The following is a 15,234-nucleotide window of genomic DNA, read 5'->3' as shown; positions in this document are numbered from 1 at the left end:
GAGACGAGAGGAAAGGAGCGAGTTATATCTGTGGGGCAGACAGAGACGCCTCCCAAAGATACTTCAGGGAGTCCAGGATTCTCTTCCTGAGCTGTGACTCCCCACGTGCAGGATCTATGGCTGCGGGTAGCCTGTTTATAATATAATTAGTTTGTGTTGGGTTAAGGCTGTGCAGTCACGCGAGATTAATGACGTCGGCTCGCTTCCCGTTGTCACACCTCAAGCAGCGATCTGTGGGCAGCTCCGGTCCACTGGGACTGCACCTTTTATTTATTTATTTATTTATTTATTTATTTATTTATTTATTTATTTATTTATTTATTTATTTATTCATTCATTCATTCATTCATTTACGTATTCACGTACTCTCAGGGCCGCGAGGCGTTACAGAGAGGAGTGGAAGCGTGAACAAAAATGGTGTATGAGCAGGTACATTTTGTTACAGTAGTTCAACTTCTGACTTGAAAGATGCAGGTATACTGTGAGAGAGACAACGGAGGCAGGCAGGTGATTGCAGTTGACACCGGTCTGAACTGGTCGTGGATTTGGGACTGAAAACACTGGTCTTCTTTTTAGAAAACAGTGCCAGCCTCGCGGTCATCAGGGCCACGGCGGTTCTTGCTCTGCTTAAGTGCACTTTGGACGCTCGTCCATATACCTGCGCCATATAATCTGGAGCTTCTTGGGTACATTTTTTCAGTGTTGCCTCGCCTTGTGCTTTTGATTTCCTACCAATCTCATCGTGATCATTTTCCTCTTCTTCTGATGTACACCCAACTGCTTAGCAATATACTGCGGAAAGAAAAGTCCGTACGAGATTCCCTCCTTCACTATCATGTGCCCGTGTTTCTACATCACGTGCCTCTCTCCGCAGGCAAACTGCACCTGGACGGGTACTCGGTGCAGAATCTGCGCTACCTGAACCGCGGTGACGTCAGCCAGAACGAGGCGCAGGACGCCGCGCGCTTTGAAGCCTGGAAGGTGAGAAGCATCAGGCAGAACGCGCTTTCGCTTGCGTCATCGTTCGCCTTCTGGATTGTGCCTTAATTGTTGGTACCCAAGTACCTTGCCCAGTCTCCCAATCTCTAAATGCACTGTGTCCATCATTTCAGTAGTAACTATTCTGCAATGCGGTTGTAGAGATGCACATATATTTTTGTAATCATTTGTGATGGATGGTGGTGAATCTACACATTGAGACTTTTGGAACAGCGCTAAACGAAGTGACAAGAAAGACAACACGTGTTGTCTTTCTTGTCCCATCGTTTAGCATTGTTCCAAAAACCTCATTGCATGAACAAGGTCAATTATCAAACCTTCTGCGATCAACAAATGCTGGAAGGTATCAGAAATGGTCTAACGAGGGATGGTTCAGGCTGGAGCGAACGTTCCAGCCTGAACGTTTGCACCCACAGGGGTCGTGTTTTCGCCGGGTGCCATGACGAAGACAAGTTCGCTTTTCGAAATGCCGGCTCTTACATGAGGTTTCCTTTGTGTCCCTGTAAACTGCAGAATATCTTCTTGGCAGAGTTGGTGTTTACCTAACATGATCTTTGTAGCGCAAGAACTTGAAAACAAAAGGGAACAGCGAGAGGCGACAGGAAAGGAAAGACGAGCGCTGCAACTGCAATCGTATGCTCGTCTTTCCTTTCCTCTCGTCTCTCACTGTTACCTTTTTATTTTCGAGTTCTTGCCCTACAAAGATCATGTTAAGTAAACCCTTTTTCCTTTTTTTGATTTCAGCATGTCCGACTGTGGGGCAGGGGGGGAGGGGTATTCTGTAAGAGTCCACCTAGTGGACTGTCCATTTCGGCCACTGCTGATTGGCTGGAGCTGCACGAGCGAGGAGGAGACAGGTGTCCCGTGCCTGTCTCCTCATTCGTACAGCTGCAGCCAATCAGCGACAGCCAAAATGGACAGTCCACTACGTGGACTCTTACAGAATACTACCCCCCCCCCCCCCCGGAGAACATCTCGCAGTAAATAAACCTCAATAATTAAAAACGTTGTCGCAGTTTCACCTGAAAGGCGAAGCATCAATTGCGATAGCAAATTTGTAGAGAGCTATACGGAGTAATGATATTAGCTTTATCAGCTGTATAAACTTGGACATTCAGCAGCGCCGGCAACACGCACAACTGTTGTCGACGCCGTCGGCGTTTTACCCGCGTTCACTCAAAATGCGTGCGGCGTTGGTGACTGTTGCCCGAGCCTCTGATATAAACAGGCACTTGGTGCCGCAGCTAAACGTCGCCTCCCTTCCCTCCCCTCCCCCACGGCCTCTCGTGCGTCGGAAGACGGCGCGTTTGTTCTACATATATGGTGATTGTAAAGGAGGAAAGAGACGCCTACTTCTGCAGCCCTTAAGCGAGCACGGCGCAGAACGCGCGTTTGTTCTCCGCCGTGCGTTCACTCCCCGTGAAAGCGCGCGCCCCTCGCGCCCTTTCACTCGCACATACAGCGTTCGGCGCGCGGCGATGATTTCATCTCCATTGACGTCATACGGAACCTCACGGCGACGGCGACGCCGACGGCAGAAATCTGCTTTTGAGTGTCCATATAATTGCTATCGCAATAAAAGCTAACGCTCTACACCGACGCGTGCCAATTCGCAGACGTGCCTGTCAGTTCTGGGCATCCCGTTCCTGGACGTGGTCCGCGTGCTGGCGGCCGTGCTGCTGCTGGGCAACGTGCAGTTCTCAGACTCTGACCACCACCAGCTGGAGCCCAAGGGTGGCGAGGTCAAGGCGGTCGCCTCCCTGCTCGGCGTCGCCAGCGGCGCGCTCTTCCAGGGACTGACGTCACGGACCCGGTCCGTTCGTGGTCAGCTCGTCAAGACCGCCTCGGACGCCGGCACGGTCAGTCCCCTGGCCCTGCGGGGAAGGGACGTTTGCCAAGGATTAGCCGACGGCACGGGCTATAATCTTGTTAGCAGCTTATTTTGTAGAACAATGGGTTATGAGCTTTTTGAATGCGCCCTTTCTGCACCATATCCAGTCACAACTCTATAGAAATGTGCGAATTGGTGTGGCTACATATTATTCGCCGGTACTACTAGCACAACGAATAGTGGGCGGAAAACGGTCGGTGACAGTGTTAACAGGCAGGGAGACGGTGGTAGGGATAAGATGACCAAAGTGCGCAGCTGATATTCTATATAGTCGAGATTGAGCGAAAGAAATTATTTGTGGCAGGTCATGCAGTGCGTAGATAACGTAACCAGTGAACTGCTAAAGAAGCGGTTCTAAGGGAAGAGAAACGCAGTCTAATGAAGCAGAGGATTATAAAATGAGATTAAATTAGAATATATTTGCAGGCACAATATCAGCATGCAGCCGGTAAACAGGAGGTATTAGAGGTCGCCGGGAGAAGCGTTCGATAAGCAGCGGACGTAAAATAGTATAATGATGATGATAGCATACTTTGCGAACACAAAATATTAACAACTGCGAAAGTATGAAAGTAAAAGTTCTTATCTTACGTAACCTTATCGCAGAACTTACCGATTATCAAACACCAAGTGGTGACATTGATTCTCGTTCGGTGCACAAGGTCAGATAGGCTTGAAATGCTGATTTTCAATTTCTTCGTTGAGCGCGCACTGCTAACGCTCATCGTGTAACCACACATGCTAGCTCAGTACAGGTCATCAGGTGTAATTCAGTTCCCAACGCCGCCTAATGAGATTCCCTAACGCTCGGTTCTCAGGCGAGCCAGGTTCGCGACGCACTGGCCAAGGCCCTGTACTGCCGCACCGTGGCCACCATCGTGCGGCGCGCCAACAGCCTCAAGCGCATGGGGTCCACCTCGGGGACGCTCAGCTCTGACTCTAACGAGTCGGTCCACAACCACACAGGTATGTTAATGCTGCCTCTAAGCGTAGACAGCTGCGTGCTAGTTGGTTGTGAATAGCATTAGGAAACATCGTTGCAGCGCACAAATAGATACGGACGAGTAGAGAAAGACAACAATGTCTTCTTCTTGTCTTACTCTGCCCGTCCGTGTTTATTTGTGCTCTGGAACGATGTTCCATAATGCTAATGCTGCCTCACTTTTCGCTGGGAATCTTTTCGAGGAAGACTTGAAGGCACACGATCGACACCGGTCAAAGAGTGGATGTCTCAAGTTGGAGCCAACGTTTCGATAAGAGGATTTGTCTTGGTCAAGGCAACAACCACTTTGTGCAATAACAAATAAATAAATGAAGAAAACTGCGGGATTCAACGTCTCGAAACTGCACGGTGGGTTATGAAGACATTTGAATAATTATGACCACCTGGGGTTCTTCACCCAAAAAGCACGGTACACAAGCATGCCGCTTTCTTCAGGAATGCGGCCGTCGCGGCAGGATATCGAACACACGACCCCCATGCTCAGCGTCGCAATGATAGTTTTCACAGACGTCACATCCGGGGTGTATGGGATAGGTGGCCGCCATTACGGAGAACTACTGAAAAAAGGAGTGAAACGCTATCGCAGTGGGCTCTACCTTTTACGCCGATATTTAACCAGGGTTGCAGAAGGCCTATTTAGGTAAGCGAATAGCGAAATAAGGTATTTTGCGTCGTACTTACTGCCCGGCTGCATCGAGCACTTGGAACAGTGCACGGTGCCGTAATGAACAGCTAACAAACGAGTTCATGCAAATGGGTACCGTGTTAACCACGTTAATCCAGCGGTACGAATTTACAAATATATTTTTTAAATGTTTGTAACCTTACCTCGGTCAACACGATGAGGCGCTTGGAGGCTAGCTGCATTGCTGTCATACTGCTTACTCGGCCACTTGTGAAGTAGTTATGAGCCTCAAGAGACTTGTATGCTTTCATTTCAGTAAGCGATACGTAGTTCGTCGACAGCACCAAATAATTTTAAATGTCAGCATGCATTGTAACCGGTAGCAGGTCGATGTCCGTCGTCGTGTCGGTCCCGCCACACAATGTGTACGGATCAACACCGTCGCACATGTTGATTTTTGCTTCGTAGCGAGCACGCGTCGGGCCCACCAGCTCGGCAAAATATGATGGGCAGAATTTCTCCGCCTGGCCATCGCCGTCATTAAACATGTGATAGTTCGCAAATCACAAAATCAACGCCGAAAGACTGCACAGATGGCGCTCAAACAAACGCACGCATCGGTTGCAGTGCTCCAACATGGCGGACGACCACTAGCAGACGGCGCTGTGACGTCACGTGAAAACTATGTATACACTGAGCCACTGCGGCAGGCAACAACAAACGCGTCAACAATAACAACTTGTCAGAACGTTGTTTCGAGGTGAAGACATCCCTCTTTGTAACTTCGGTTCTCCGAGTCTGAGTGAACGTCTTCTTTGATTGAAAAGTATACGTGTACCATTGGTTCGAGACTAACGGGCAGGGACTATCGCTCTCCTACCTTGCCTTCAGACACCGGTAGCCAGCACGCGTCAACGATCGGCTCGAGCGGCGCCAAGTCTTCGAAGTCGATGAGCGTGCTCAACTCGGCCGTGCGCCATGCTACGGATGGATTCATCGGCATCCTCGACATGTTCGGTTTCGAGGATGTCAAGGTAAGCTGCTCTGCCGCACTAAGGCTTTATGCATTATTTTACACCCCTACGTGCCAGTACTTTTCGACGCCCTAGAGTGTAGAGAGACGCATCTTCTGTTGCGCGTTCATTAAATGAAATATACTTTATACTTATACCACACAGGTAACTCTGTAGCTGTCATGCCATAACCGCACATATTCTGCTTGAAGGCATAAGGGTATAAAACCTTCATGACTTAGGGAATGCATTTGTGTAGCTAGAGAGCTGTTTGGTGCCAGAAGCCCATCGAAATTTGAATAATCTCTGTAATTACACACTCCAAATACATGAACACCCCTTATAAGGAGCCTAAGAACACCCCCCTGACCTGGCAGTGCACTACTGGAAAAAGGGAGGGAGCTAGCAAACGCCTGCCTATGTGCTGCCGCTTCCCCACTTGGACCTTGCAGGGACATAAAAAACAACGTATTGTGGGGATTCCCGAGATCCTGTCGATTTCTCGCCGCTACAGTTGGTAAGCAGTCACCACTACATGACGCAACAGTTGTGACTGGTTCTCTGCGTGGTCACGTGGTGCTCTGCGTGCCTTGGCGCATGCGTCGCAACAAAAGCAGCTGGAGGCGTTTTTCATAAAGAAAAATGGTGATGCTTGTGTCTGTGTCCCGTCGCTCTCATTGAAATATAATCAGTACAAATTTTTAGTCACTATGGTGATTTGTAAAAAACAATGTTGTACACGTGTAGTACACTCAATGGCTCTGCGCATGTCAATCCTGACTGTATAAAATATGGGTGTTAATTGATATGTAATAAATTCAGTTGCAAGTTGGTGCTCTTTCTGTCCCTTCTTCTTTCTTCTTACTTTTGTTGCGCCAGAACCACATTTCAAGTATTTATTGACCCTGTAAATGTACGTAAATTACGGTGGTGTACGTGCGATGAGTCCCTGTGATCAGCGGATCCATCTCAAAGAACCTCGTCATTGTGTGCGGTGCAGTTGAGCCAGCTGGAGCACCTGTGCATCAACCTGTGCGCCGAGACGATGCAGCACTTCTACAACACTCACGTGTTCAAGAGCAGCATGGAGGCGTGTCGCGAAGAAGGCGTCTTAGCCGACCTCGAGATCGAGTACGCTGACAACGTGCCCTGCATCGACCTCATCTCCTCGCTGGTACGTCGCAGCTCAGCTTTGCTGCGCTCGGAACTTGTTCTTCTTTTTCTTTTCTTTTTTTAGTTGCACGATATTTCTGAATGTAAGCACACAAGTTTCTTTTTAAGGTGAATGTTCAAAATTGAAAAAAGAAATGCACTGTTTTATGGTTTTTACAAAGAACCATGGGCCCATACCTCTTGACGCATATAAATCTTCAAAGCACCGCAATGTGATGGTTACCCTGTATTTTACAGCTCCGCTATTCTGATCTTCGTTAGTACGTGGAACAACCTCTTATTTTATGGATTGGCGACATAGAGCTAGTGCGACAGCAGATCATTGTTTCTTGTTTGTTGTTATATACCTCGAAGGGACTCCTTAATTAAAAATTAAGGCGAGAATGAAAACGGTGTGTGGCTACAGGGCAAAATTCCAAATATATTAACACCGGTTAGATGCAAGTAAAAACAGAATAGTTCTCTAAGTGACAAGACGCTGTGTTGCAGATGTTGGCACGAAAAACTGCCATAACCATCGAGCTGTTGCTCACTCACCGCCGAGCTGTGTTCTCCGCAAATCTAGCAGGTCATTACGTGCCACGACAGCACTTCGGTATAGGTGTACGCCTACAGCAACTATCTTTAGTCTTTTGTCACTCACGTGTGGCCAATCAGCTAGGGCAACTACCGTGAACGACCGCTTGTAGTGCCGTATTACGTTCGAGGACATAGTCGGCGACAACCCATAAATGCAGTGTCAAGTACAGCGCTGTTAATTTCAAAAATAACTTGTATAATGCGCCAGCCAATCATGTTCGCTCGTTTACGTGGCGTTACGGCTGAGGCCAACGTCTCGGGAACTACGTTTCGGGGTGTAGAGGCGCAGAGAGCACGTGTAATACGTTTCTGTGGGCTAAGCTCGTACTGAATTCTTAGCTTTTCGCTGAAAAATGACATTGCTAACTCTGAATTTCTGATGGAGCCGCTACAGGGATAAAAAAAAAGGAGCAGTTTCGCCCGAAAGTGAGAGCGATAGCAAAGTATTAAACTTACACGAAGCAATGTTCGTAGTTTTATCGGCCGTGTAAGATGCAGTAAACATTTGGTCACTAATTGAGTTAGCAGCATGGTGTCACGTGCGCATGGTCAAACATGAGCAGATATCACTCTATGACAGTGAACACTCGCTGTCAAAATGCTGACGTGAAGAAGAGCCGCAGTAGCGGTGATCGATTTCCCCTTCATGATGCCTCTCGCTTCCACTTGAACTAGGTTTGTGAGACCACAGGGCACACGAAGCCATTGCCATCTCGGCTCGCTTAAACTGCGTACCCACCACAGATTACCTCCAAAATGGGGAGCGCGCGGCCGTGCCCTGCACTGCCGGGCTAGAAGAGATGGCACGCTAACCTGCCCTCCCTCTTTTGCGCGCTCGAGAAGATGCAGCGTATCAAACCACCATCCTTCTCGGCTAGCCCTCGCACGCGTTTTCTTGCATAACCTACAGCATACAGCGCGTGGCCGCGCTCTTATCAGACTTTATACGGAACCTTACGGCAATGCCTACGACTGCGGTGGGAATTCGTCTTGAGCGTTCATGTAATTCCTATTTCAATAAAATGGCTGTGAGTGGCCGTTGCAAACGTGCTTATATGCTCTGAGCACCGCGTCTTCTGCATCACAGCGCACCGGTTTGCTGAGCATGGTGGACGTGGAGTGCTCGCTACGCGGTACACCCGAGACCTACGTCCAGAAGGTCCGCATGCAGCACAAGACTAGTCCCAGGTGAGCGACAACACCCGTCCCAGTTCCACGTTTGTGACCTGTACTGGTTGGATCAGTGTGAAAGTTATTGTTCAATTTGCATCCACGATCTTTAGTTTATAGTCTTGTTTCTAACGCTGGAATCGAGAAGTATTATTTGGCGTATTCTTCAAAACGACAACTATACTCAAATAGGTAGCAGCAATGGACGTTCTCGTTCGTGCTGCTGTAGTCCAGTCAACCGTTGCTGTTCGTATTGGGCCCCTCCGTGTTCTGCGTCCAGTAGGTAATGTACAACCAGCGACCTTCCCTGATTCCACCATTTTAATCGACCGGCAGGTTCTTCGAGGCCAAGTGCGGCAGCGCTGCTTTCGGCATCCGGCACTATGCGGGCAACGTGACCTACGAGGCGTCGGGATTCCTCGAGACCAACCGAGACGTGGTTCCCGACGACGTTGTGGCCGTCTTCCACCGCAGTTCCTGCACGTTCGGCTTCGCCACGCACCTCTTCGGCAGTGAGCTCAAGGCGCTGTTCGCCGATGGTGCGTGCTTTCATTGCTCTCACTGCTTTCATGGGCTATTAGTATGGCTTTGTGGGTGGTATATTAGAAGCGCCACGACAGTTGGCTGTGCGTGCGTCCGTGCGTGCGTGCGTTCGCTAGAGGTGGCTTCACCAGAATAAGGCTTTGTCTGAGGAGAAGCCTGACTCAGTGATTCATTTCGATTCACATGCGAATGGGCCTTTGGAATCTTGTATGCGTGTTCGTGTTTCTGCCGACTTCGGCAAGACAACACCAAGCGTATATTCATAAGCTATTGAATCAATTCAGCTCTCCGGAAGTAAACCCGCACCTTCTCTATTCTGACGCCTATGCGCATTAAATTGCGCTATTACGACATCGGGCACGAGCCTTCGATCAGCCGACACAATGATGCAGGGACTACACATCACAAACTCAGGGACGCTGCTGTGTTCCGTGTACATTAATTGAGCCAAGCGGCAGTCACGTATTGCAGCGAGCTAAATTTTAACAGCGGAGCTGTTTAGGCCGACCGTCAGTCCGTGCAGAGTGAACAGAAAATGTGGGCCAATCCTGGCAGTAGTACAGAGAGGGTCCAAGCGTAATGACACAAACCCCTATGAATGAACTAGCTGAGGTGTTTAAGCGTAGCCCAAATACGTGGCCAATACCTTGCGATAGCCAATCAATAGCTAATCAATAATCGACAAATAATCAACAAATTCCGGGGAATGCTGGGGTTGACTTGGTAGTGCTTGCCTAGCCTAAATACGGGGCCAATACCTTGCAATAGCCAATCAATTGCTAATCGATAAGCGATCAATAATAAACAAATTCCGGAAAATGCTGAGGATGACTTGGTAGTGAGACAGCAAGTGCGGGAGGACTGAGACGTCTTAGGTTTTGGGTCTGTTCCATCGTGAGCAAAAATTTTACTGCGTACTTCATATGGAGTTCAGTACCAAAGCTTTCTTTTCATCGCATCATGTTTGTGCTGCTTCCTTTGCAGGTGTCGCTCCTCGCGGTGTCTCCTTCAGGGTATCTCCGACAGCGCACACAGAGCTGTAAGTGTTATGTGAATACAAGACATTTTTCTTTTTTATTTATTTTCTGTTAAATTATTTTCTCCGGGGTGAAGCCTGTTGGCCAGAACATGTGTTGCATTCTGTGGATGAGAGTTAACACAAGTTTCGAAGGGGCTGTCATCACGACAGCTCACTTGATTGTCATTTAAATTAAAATTTATGCACTTAAATTAATAGACAGCTATTTATTTGCAGCCGATAATTGCAAATATTTACGCGGCTAGCGCCTTGTGCCATTGGAAATGGCAGTAAAGGCAGGTGAAACAAAATGAAAAAAAAAATGCATTCAGCAATAATCTCGGGAATGGTGCACTAGTGACTGGAGTGGTCTGCGTACCATAGATACAATGAAACAAAAATAAATAAATTTAACGAAGAAGCTACGCTTTCTCATGGCCTAGGCTGAGAAGCTGAGACATGCATAGCAGTGGTCGCATATGGAAGTTCAAAATGTGCCTTTGAATTCCACGGTGCACACGTTGATAGGAAAAGCAGCTAGTTCTAAACTCTGAACTCAGTTTTTGTGAAAGCCTACTTCTTCCTAATTGTAATGGCAGACACACTTACATGCACCTCATGCAGCCGATAAGGAGGTGATTGAACATATCCTGTGTTTCTGTCGAAGTATGATGTCAAGCGTTACCAACTACTGAGTACTAAACCGGTTAGATCCTAGAGCATTTTAAGAGACAAAAGTCCATCGACGCATGTGTCTCAGGCTGACAGAGCAACACAGGAATCGCTACAGCTTCTGAAATCACCTCAGTCACCTCAGTGACGGTAGAAGTGATGTAGTGCCTGTGTGTGTGCAGTGCTTTATATATATATATATATATATATATATATGTATATATCATCCATCCAAATTTTTTATCTCCTCAGCCCTCTTCCTGCGCAGAGTAACAAAACGGATGCATGCCTGGTTGACCTGACAGCTTTCCTTTCTCTCTCTCTCTCTCATTTTCTTTGTGGCCAGTGCAGTTTTGCCTATGGCGCTGGGGTGATCTGACATTCTTTTTTTTTCTTCTGCGCATCTCCTGGCAACAGGCAAAATGGCGACGAGCCCGTGTCCACGCTAACCCAGGACTTCCACACACGACTGGACAACCTGCTGCGGACCCTGGTCCACGCCAAGCCACACTTTGTCCGCTGCATACGGGTACGTATGCTGCTGCGTTCCGTGTCTGCACTGCCACGTCAATCGAATACGTTCCCTGTAGCCAGTACTGTTTCTAAGAGACATGTCACATACGCTTGTAGGAAAATTTTAGACGACATCTGTGCAGTTGAGCGCACCACCCAATAGTAGATTCACTTTTCATTGCCTGCAGATCTAATACAGTAAGCCCCGGTCAAGTGACGAATTTCTTTTCCCACAATCATCGCGTGTCCTGTGACATAAAAAAATAGAGGACAGTCCTGCCCTAACAATTGCAGGAGTCAGGTATCTTAAACGGGCTATGTAACGTAACCAGGCATGCGATTCCGGGCCGTGTTTTATTGCACGGAAGAATGGCAGTAAGGTTGAAATATGCACGTAAACAACATTATCTTAGATAAAATGGATAGCCTCCGTAGAGTGGTTTAAGAAGCAACGGTCTTCACTATAGCAGATGAAATAAGGTTACCTGGGTGTTCGCAGAAGACAGTAAGTACTAGTATTGACGTTTATCTTCCGTCATTCATTACATCTCAACCTCTCCCTCTCTTCATGATGCAGGCCAACAAGCACGAGCAGCCCGGTCACTTTGAGCGCACCGTGGTGATGAAGCAGCTCAGGGCGCTGCAGGTGCTCGAGACAGTCAACCTCATGGCTGGAGGTGAGGCTCGATTCAGTGCGGCTTGTTTCTTTCGTATTCTATACGTGTGTCGTGGCATTATCTCGAGACGCTGTTCACGCAATATAAGGTATGCACAAAATTGAAACTTATCTGCGCAATAACCATTCAGATAAACGCTGCAGTAGCGAAATAGTGTAGACACAGTAGCTTATTTATTTGCATGCCGCATGTTCACGTGTACGAATGTACATGTGAAGTCACTTTCACGAAATTTTGCGTGACCATAGCACCGGATGCGTCGGCATCTACACGGTCGGGCAACAGCATTCCCCGGACAGCACGCTCGGCATTTTGTGTGCCAGGAACGTTATCGTGTCCAGTGCTAGTCATGCGAAATTTGCAAAAGTGAATGATCCCCGAAAGTGATTGCCCAATAATACGGCCCCTGCTGACATGCGTGGCTATACGCGTTGTTTTGGTGCAGTCAAGGCAGCGGTACTTGGGCTCATTGTGATGAGGGCACAATTAAAAGGACGGGCGTGGTGCACTTTGGGCGCGCGTCACTTCCATAAACGTGCACTTCCCACACCTTTGACAAACTTGAGGTCGCGTCATTCTCGTAGCATCGATCAGTCACTTGAGTCAAGCGGTGTGCTGCCACAATCTCGTCGTTACCTCGCAAGGTTGCAATGAACCGATGCTTCACCACATTGCTGCAGAAGCGTTTGTGTAAAGTGCGCTTCACCACTCAAAAGGTGTTTCAGCAGAGAAACCTGTTATAAAGGGGCATTTTCAGAGAACTCTTGCGAATTCTTCCAAAATCATCATATAGTATAATGAATCAAGCAAGAAATAATTAACAAGTTTTGTTTTATTGCGATAGCAATTATATGGACACTCAAAAGCAGATTTCTGCCGTCGGCGTCGCCGTCGCCGTCGCCGTGAGGTTCCGTATGACGTCATTTGGAGAAGAAATCGTCGCCGCGCGCCGAACGCTGTATGTGCGAGTAAAAGGGCGCGAGGGGCGCGTCTTTCACGGGGAGTGAACGCACGGCGGGGAACAAACGCGCGTTACGCGCCGTGCTCGCTTAAGGGCTGCAGAAGTAGGCGTCTCTTTTCTCCTTTACAATCACCATATATGTAGAGCAAACGCACCTTCTTCCGACGCGCGAGAAGCCGTGGGGGAGGGGGAGGGAAGGGAGGCGACGTTTAGCTGCGGCACCAAGTGCCTATTTATATCACAGGCTCCGGCAACAGTCACCAACGCCGCACACATTTTGAGCGAACGCGGGCAAAACGCCGATGGCGTCGACAACAGTTCTGCGTGTTGCCGATGCTGCTGCATGTCCAAGTTTATACAGCTGATAAAGCTAATATCATTACTCCGTATAGCTCTCTACAAGTTTGCTATCGCAATTGATGCTTCGCCTTTCAGGTGAAACTGCGACCACTTTTTTAATCGCGTGTTAGACACTGAAATAGGTCTTCAGTTTCGCGTATATTGCTTTTTCTTTTTGTTTCATCGTTTTCAATAATATCTCCCCTCATTGTGTTCCTCTTCTCATTCACTAGTATGTCGCCTACACACAAACAAACCCACTGATTTCCCTGAGGATTTGAGGAGCTCCCTTTGTTCTCCCCGAGCAATTGGCATAAAATGTGGCTTGGCTTGTCTATTGGTGCAAAGGCATGAAACATGCATACCTGCTAAATATTGCTATTTTATTGTGAAATATCTGATTTTTAGTCCTGTTTGCGATTCTCGTATTGACACAAATATTTTACGATTTCTCTTTTGCGCATATTCTAGGGCAAAAATAACTTCCAGAGAAAGACAAGTACAGTCACTTAGTGATTCTTCATGACCCAGTTTTTCGGACCCATTGTTTACTCGGACGTACCCGTGCGACATCGACATCAACTGCTAGAACCAATGTAAAACGGCCGAGAGCCGTTAGTGAATATTATGCTATTAAACTTCATAAACGTTTCTGCTTGACTGCGGCACAGATCACTGTTGCTGCGGCTTACGTAGGCAGCATGCCTGTTCATATCATCTTTACAGAATAAAGCCCGCGAATCTATAATAAGCGTTAAACATATGAAATGTTCAAAAAACGTTTACTGTTCTTCAACGAATTTGTATTTCTTGCTTTCCACTGAATTATTCTTGATTTCTAAGGTTGGAAGGTTTGGACATTGGTTATACAAACACTATTGGCATTTACCAGCGCATGAACGTGACGTCACCACACGAAAGTTATAAAATAAAATTATGAAAGTTATAAAAAAGTTATAAAATAAAGTTATAAGTTATAAAATGTTTGTATTACATCCAAAGGCGGCAGAGTCCCCATACGAAGAACCGCTGTAGTATCTTGAGCATAGTAGGCACAGCCTAGGCATGCTACGGATCATCCCTCTTTGCTTTGGGGAGGCTTCAACTGTTCACACTTGTGCCACGTAGGTCTGCCACACCGGATGCGCTTCAAGGCCTTCAACGTGCGCTACCGCCTCCTGGCACCTTTCAAGATACTCAAGAAGACGGAGGACAAGGCAGTTGGAGATTGCAAGGTAGACGCCATGTTTCCAGCCACAAGCTCTCTCGCTTAATCATTGCTTCAGGGTTAGGCTAAGACAACTTAGTATCCACCTGAGGGACAACAAATAACTTTCTTTATCTACATGCAGTGAACAGTTTTGTGCCTCTTACATCTTTGCATTGCATGCCTCATTTGCATTAAAAACGAGCCGCATGGGAAAATCACTTTTCGTTGCAATATAAGGTGCAGCTTCGATGTCTATCACACGTACAGTCAAACCTCGACATAACTAATTATCACGTATGACAAAGTAAACCTAAAATGTTCCTCGCCGATATCAGCAAGTAACAATATGTTTATAACAAATACCAGATATAATGAATGTATTTTTGTGTCAGGTATGACTTTGCTATAACAAAGTTCGACTGTGTAACTTAATATGTATGTTTGTGACTGCTGATACTAACACAGGCAGCCTTGTTCATTGCAGCTCATCCTGGAGTACTTCAGTCAGGCGATCGAGAACGTCAAGCTGTCCAATGCTGCTGTCAACTGGGCTCTGGGCAAGAGACACATCTTTCTCAGGTAATTGTTCCTCTTTTGTGCTCTTCGCAAGGCACAAACGTTTTGCTGAGAGCTGGTTGTTATCCATGACGTATCCACCAGTCTTCGAGAAAGTGCTTGCTTTCTGGATTTTTTCATAATATTTTCCCATACATACTGAACGTCTCCACGGTTCTTTTACGCCTTCAGCTATTGTCAGGTTATTATCGCTTACATTTTGCCCTCTTGCTGTTCTTCTAATTCACTAAAACAATAGTGTATTGAAGCTGTCGTAAGGTCATGTGGTCAGG

General features: G+C 47.3%; 1 protein-coding gene across 1 annotated transcript in view; it reads left to right on the top strand.

Annotated features, from left to right (window-relative positions):
- The window catches only part of LOC119453855 (unconventional myosin-Vb), a 149,295-nt gene that overhangs the window by 122,653 nt on the left and 11,408 nt on the right, over positions 1-15,234 (top strand). The window contains exons 9-20 of the mRNA XM_037715902.2: positions 875-981; positions 2,616-2,858; positions 3,709-3,856; positions 5,410-5,552; positions 6,532-6,705; positions 8,371-8,471; positions 8,790-8,992; positions 9,981-10,035; positions 11,104-11,215; positions 11,777-11,876; positions 14,305-14,411; positions 14,871-14,965. Of these exons, the coding sequence (XP_037571830.2) occupies positions 875-981; positions 2,616-2,858; positions 3,709-3,856; positions 5,410-5,552; positions 6,532-6,705; positions 8,371-8,471; positions 8,790-8,992; positions 9,981-10,035; positions 11,104-11,215; positions 11,777-11,876; positions 14,305-14,411; positions 14,871-14,965 (1,588 nt within the window). The remainder of the gene's footprint in view (positions 1-874; positions 982-2,615; positions 2,859-3,708; positions 3,857-5,409; positions 5,553-6,531; positions 6,706-8,370; positions 8,472-8,789; positions 8,993-9,980; positions 10,036-11,103; positions 11,216-11,776; positions 11,877-14,304; positions 14,412-14,870; positions 14,966-15,234) is intronic.

Source organism: Dermacentor silvarum, chromosome 5, assembly GCF_013339745.2.
Source record: "Dermacentor silvarum isolate Dsil-2018 chromosome 5, BIME_Dsil_1.4, whole genome shotgun sequence".
Lineage (NCBI taxonomy): Eukaryota > Metazoa > Arthropoda > Arachnida > Ixodida > Ixodidae > Dermacentor > Dermacentor silvarum.
This window is presented reverse-complemented; position numbering and strand designations above follow the sequence as displayed.